At 54.6% G+C, this 6000-nt stretch overlaps 1 protein-coding gene across 1 annotated transcript in view; it reads left to right on the top strand.

The window, feature by feature from the left end:
* Positions 1–1010: 1010 nt before the first annotated feature.
* CHD8 (chromodomain helicase DNA binding protein 8) overlaps positions 1011–6000 on the top strand; it is a gene marked incomplete at its 5' end in the record, with an annotated part of 43729 nt that continues 38739 nt past the window's right edge. Inside the window, 6 exon segments of the mRNA XM_084304239.1 lie at positions 1011–1460; positions 3476–3852; positions 4869–4983; positions 5088–5282; positions 5382–5450; positions 5546–5601. Of these exon segments, the coding sequence (XP_084160365.1) occupies positions 1011–1460; positions 3476–3852; positions 4869–4983; positions 5088–5282; positions 5382–5450; positions 5546–5601 (1262 nt within the window).

Genomic DNA, 6000 nt, shown 5'->3' with positions numbered 1-6000 from the left:
GGGGGGTTTGGAGGGATTTGAGAGGATTTGGGGTTTTGGGGTTTTTATGGGGTTTTGGGGATTTGGGGGTTTTGGGGGGATTTGGGGGTTTTGGGGGGATTTGGGGGAATTTGGGGATTTGGGGTAGTTTGGGGGGATTTGGGGTTTGGGGGGGTTTGGGGGAGTTTGGGGGAATTTGGGGGATTTGAGGGGATTTGGGGTTTGGGGGGATTTGGGGGGATTTGGGGGATTTGGGGTTTTGGGGGGATTTGAGGGAATTTGGGTGATTTGAGGGGATTTCGGGTTTGGGGAGGATTTGGGGGTTTTGGGGGATTTGGGGGGATTTGGGGGTTTGGGGGATATGAGGGGAATTTGGGTGATTTGAGGGGATTTGGGGTTTTGGGGGGGGGTTTGGGGGTTTGGGGGGATTTGAGGGGGATTTGGGTTTTGGGGGAAATTTGGGATTTTTGGAGAATTTGGGGGATTGGGGGTTTTGGGGGGGGTTGGGGAGATTTGCAGTTTGGGGTTTTTATGGGGTTTTGGTTTTTTTTGGGGGGTTTTGGGGGTTTTGGGGAGGATTTGGGGGTTTTGGGGAGGATTTGGGGGGTTTTGGGGGGATTTGAGGGTTTTTTGGGGGTTTGCTTGTGTCTTTCGGCCTCTCCATTTTTGCCAATTTCCCTCTTTCCCCCTATTTCTTTTCCCGCCTTTTCCGCCTCGGGTCATTTTTATCATTTCCTCTCTCTTTTTTTTTGCGTGTTTTTTTTTTTTACCATTTTTCCGCCTTTTCACCCCAAACCCAAAAAAACCCTCTAAAACCCCCCAAAACCCCTCTAAAACCCCCCAAAAAAGTTCAAAACCTTCTAAAACCCCCCAAACCCTCTAAGACCCTTCCAAAAACCTCCAAAAAACTCCAAAAAACTTCTAAAAACCGCCAAAAAGCTTCTAAAACCCGCCAAAAACCGCTAAAAAAAAGGCGGAAAACGGTAAAAAAGGGGCGAAAAAGGGCAAAAAACGGGTAAAAACCCCCAAATCTTCTTTTTCAGGGCGAATCCAAGCGCATCACCTTGGTCCTCCAGCAGCCCCCGCCCCCCGGGGGCGGCTCGGGGGGTCCCCAGCCCCCCGCCGCCCCCCCGGGCCACCGCCACCTCCTTTTGGGCAACCTCCCCGGCAAACTGGTGCTGCAGGGCAACCAACTGGCGGCACTGGGCCAGGCCAAGGGGGCTCCCGGCCAGCCCCCCAAGGTGGTCACCATCCAGCTGCAGGTCCAGCAGCCCCCCCAGACCCCCCCCCAACCCCCGGGACCCCCCGGGACCCCCTCGGCCCCCCCCCAAAAACTCAGCTCCTCCAGCAGCCGGGGACTGGGGGGACTGGGGGGGGAACTGGGGGGACCGGGGGAGGGGCGGGTGGCGGTGGTGCCGCAGGTGGTGGGGGGCGCGGGGCAGAGGCTGACGGTGCCCCTCAAGGTGGTGCTGCAGCCGCAGGTGAGTGTTTTGGGGGGAAAAACCAAGATTTTGGGGTTTTGGGGTGAAATGAGGGATTTCGGGGGGTTTTGGGGAAAAAAAAGGGGGGTTTCGGGGGGGTTTTGGGGCAGGAGGAGGCGTTTTGAGGGTGGGGGCGCGGGGCAGAGGCTGGCGGTGCCCCTCAAGGTGGTGCTGCAGCCGCAGGTGAGTTTTTGGGGGAAAAAAGGGAGATTTTGGGCAAAGACGGGGTTTTGGGGAGGTTTGGGGGAAAAACGGGCGGTTTCGGGGGGGTTTTGGGGCAGGAGGAGGCGTTTTGAGGGTGGGGGCGCGGGGCAGAGGCTGGCGGTGCCCCTCAAGGTGGTGCTGCAGCCGCAGGTGAGGTTTTGGGGGAAAAATACGAGGTTTTGGGGAGAAAAACCAAGATTTTGGGGTTTTGGGGTGAAATGAGGGATTTCGGGGGGTTTTGGGGAAAAAAAGGGGATTTCGGGGGGGTTTTGGGGCAGGAGGAGGCGTTTTGAGGGTAGGGGCGCGGGGCAGAGGCTGACGGTGCCCCTCAAGGTGGTGCTGCAGCCGCAGGTGAGGTTTTTTTGGGGAAAAAAAGGAGGTTTTGGGGTTTTGGGGTGAAATGAGGGATTTCGGGGGGTTTTGGGGAAAAAAAAGGGGGGTTTCGGGGGGGTTTTGGGGAAGGAGAGTGGAGTGGGGGGGTTTTGGGGTGGGATGGGCATCGTTGGGTGGTTTTGGGGTGGAATGAGGGGTTTTGGGGTGGGATGAAGGGTTTTGGGGGGTTTTGGGGTAGGAGGAGGGATTTTGGGGTGGTTTTGGGGAAAAAGAGTGGTTTTGGGGTGGGAGGAGCGCAGTTGGGTGGTTTTGGGTGGAATGAGTATTGTTGGGTGGTTTTGGGGTGGGATGAGTATTTTTGGGTAGTTTTGGGGTCACATGAGGGATTTGGGGCGTTTTGGGGTAGAATGATGGGTTTTGGGGCGGGAGGAGGGGTTTTGGGGTGGTTTTGGGGAAAAAGAGTGGTTTTGGGGTGGGATAGGCATCGTTGGGTGGTTTTGGGGTGGAAAGGAGTGAATTTGGGTCGGTTTTGGGTAGAGACGAGCATATTTGGGTTGGTTTTGGGTCGAGAAGAGCACATTTTGGTTGGTTTTGGGTGAAGATGAATATATTTGGGTTGGTTTTGGGTGGAGATGAGCACATTTGGGTTGGTTTTGGGTAGAGATGGGTGAATTTGAGTTGTTTTTGGGTGGGATAAGTGCCATTGGGTTGTTTTTGGGGTGGAGAAGAGCACATTTGGGTTGGTTTTGGGGTGGAGAAGAGCACATTTGGGTTGGTTTTGAGTAGAGAAGAGCACATTTGGGTTAGTTTTGGGTAGAGAAAAGCACATTTTAGTTGGTTTTGGGTTGAGAAGAGCACATTTTGGGTTGGTTTGGGTAGGATAACTGCTGTTGGGTTGTTTTGGGGTGAAGTTGAGCGCAATTAAGTTGGTTTTGGGTAGAGATGAGCATGTTTGGGTTGGTTTTGGGTAGAGAAGAGCTTGTTTGGGTTGGTTTTGGGTGGAGAAAAGCACATTTTGGGTTGGTTTTGGGTAGGATAACTGCCGTTGCGTTGTTTTTGGGTGAAGTTGAGCACAATTAAGTTGGTTTTGGGTAGAGATGAGCATGTTTGGGTTGGTTTTGGGGTCGAGATGAGCACATTTGGGTTAGTTTTGGGTAGAGAAAAGCACATTTTGGTTGGTTTTGGGTCGAGAAGAGCACGTTCTGGTTGGTTTTGGGTGCGATAACTGCCGTTGGGTTGTTTTTGGGGTGGAGAAGAGCACATTTGGGTTGGTTTTGGGTGGAGATGAGCACATTTGGGTTGGTTTTGAGTAGAGAAGAGCACATTTGGGTTACTTTTGGGTAGAGATTAGAACATCTTGGGTTGGTTTTGGGTAGGATAACCGCTGTTGGGTCATTTTTGGGGCGAAAAAGACGACGTTTGGGCCACCCTCGGTGGCGAGCCTCCATTTTTGGGGTCGTTTTCCCCCCTCTCTGCAGGCCGGCTCGTCCCAGGGCGGCTCGGCGGGCTTGTCGGTGGTCAAAGTCCTGAGCAGCACCGAGGTGGCCGCCTTGGCCGGCCCCCCGGGCTCGCGGGGGGCCTCGGAGGAGAGCCGCAAGCTGGAGCACCAGAAGAAGCAGGAGAAGGCCAACCGCATCGTGGCCGAGGCCATCGCCCGCGCCCGGGCCCGGGGCGAGCAGAACATCCCCCGGGTGCTCAACGAGGACGAGCTGCCCAGCGTGCGGCCCGAGGAGGAGGGCGAGCGCAAGCGGCGGCGGAAGGGGGCCGGCGAGCGCGGCGGCCCCAAGGAGGAGCGGCCCCGCAAGGGGAAGGGGCAGGGGGGCTCCGGGAAGAGCAAGGGGCGCAGCAAACCCAGGTGAGTGGCCGTCCTTGACTTTTGTGGCCACGTTTGGTCTTCGTGGTGGTCATCGTTGGCTTTTTTGGCCATATTTGGTCTTTGTGGTGGACATCGTTGACTTTTTTGGCCATCGTTGGTCTTCGTGTTGGCCATTGTTGACTTTTTTGCCCATATTTGGTCTTCGTGTTGGCCATCGTTGGCTTTTTTGGCCATATTTATTCTTCATGTTGGCCATCGTTGACTTTTTTGGCCATCGTTGGTCTTCATGGTGGCCATCGTTTACTTTCTTGGCCAACGTTGGTCTTCAGATTGGCCATCGTTGACCTTTTTGGCCATCGTTGGTCTTCGTGTTGGCCATCGTTGACCCTTTTTGGCCATATTTGGTCTTCATGTTGGCCATCGTTGACTTCTTTGGCTATCATTGGTCTTCACGGTGGCCTTTGTTGACTTTTTTGGCCATATTTGGTCTTCAGGTTGGCCATCGTTGACTTTTTTGGCCATCGTTGGTCTTCATGTTGGCCTTCGTTGACCTTTTTTGCCCATATTTGGTCTTCGTGTTGGCCATCGTTGACTTTTTTGGCCATCGTTGGTCTTCGTGTTGGCCATCGTTGACTTTTTTGGCCATATTTGGTCTTCGTGTTGGCCATCGTTGACTTTTTTGGCCATATTTGGCCATCATCATGTCCATGGTTGACCCTCATGGCCAACGTTGGCCATCAGCGTTGACTCCAACGGCGGTTTTGTTGCGCCATCAACATTTTTGGCCTCTAAACCAAATTTTGCCCTCTTCCACCCCAAATTTTGCCCTCTTCCACCCCAAATTTTGCCCTTTTTCACCCCAAATTTTACCCTCGTTGCCCCCACCCTTGACTCGCCCCCACCCTTAACCTCCTTTTGCCGCAATCTCACCCCCGCCGCCCCGATTCTTGCCGTTTTCACCCCAAACCTTCTCCGGGGGGGGGGTGGCCCCCGTGGGGGCGTGCCCCCCGCCCCTACCCTCTTAACCCTGTCCCCCCCCACCCCCCCCCCCCCAGCACCATCACCCCGGTGGTGGGCAAGAAGCGGAAGCGCAACGCCTCCTCCGACAACTCCGACGCCGAGGTGATGCCGGCGCAGTCGCCGCGCGAGGAAGAGGAGGCCAGCGTGCAGGTCTGGGGATGAAGGCCACAATTTGGGGGGGGGGGGTCTCCACGAGGGTGCGGACCCCCCCTCACCGCCCCCTTCACGTTTTTACCCCCCCCCACGCCCCCTAGAAGCGGCGCTCCAACCGGCAGGTGAAGCGCAAGAAGTACACGGAGGATTTGGACATCAAAATCACCGACGATGAGGAGGACGAAGAGCTCGACGTCACCGGGCCCCCCCGCCCCGAGCAGCCCCCCGCCCCGCAGCCCCCCGCCCCGGAACCGGAGCCCGAGGGCGAGACGTTGCCCTCCATGCAGTTTTTTGTGGTGGGGGGGTCTTTTTTTTTTTTTTTTTTTTCACCCGCGGCGTTTTGCTCTTTCTCTTCCTCTTGGGCGGGCTCTTCACCTTCGCCTCTTGCCTCGCAGGAGAACCCCAGCGAGGAGGACGCGGCCATCGTGGACAAGGTCCTCTCCATGCGGGTGGTCAAGAAGGAGGTGAGAAACCCCCCAAAAAAATAAAAAAAAAAAAAAAAAAAGGGAAAAAAGGGGAATTTCGGCCGACGTTGACGCTCCCGCCTTGCTCCCCGCAGCTCCCGTCGGGGCAGTTTACGGAATCCGAAGAGTTTTTCGTCAAATATAAGAATTAGTAAGTGGCCGGCCAAGATGGCGGGGGGTTAGGGTGGGGGTCCTCCGTCCTAAGAGGAGTTTTTTTGGCCCAAAGAAGAGGTTTTTTGGCCCAAAGAACAGTTTTTTTGGCCCAAAGAACAGTTTTTTGGCACAAATAAGAGTTTTTTTTGGCCCAAAGAAGAGTTTTTTGGCCCAAAGAAGAGTTTTTTGGCCCAACAAAGAGGTTTTTTTGACCCAACGAAGAGTTTTTTTGTCCCAATGAAGAATTTTTTGGCCCAAAGAAGAGTTTTTTGGCCCATAGAAGATTTTTTTTGACCCAACGAAGAGTTTTTTTGTCCCAACGAAGAGTTTTTTGTCCCAACGAAGAGTTTTTTTGGCCCAACGAAGAGTTTTTTGGCCCAAAGAAGAGTTTTTTTGG

Source organism: Netta rufina, assembly GCF_964035555.1.
Source record: "Netta rufina genome assembly, chromosome: 37".
In the NCBI taxonomy this organism is placed as follows: Eukaryota; Metazoa; Chordata; class Aves; order Anseriformes; family Anatidae; genus Netta; species Netta rufina.
Note: the sequence above shows the minus strand (reverse complement) of the source record. Positions and strands in the feature narration are given on the sequence as shown.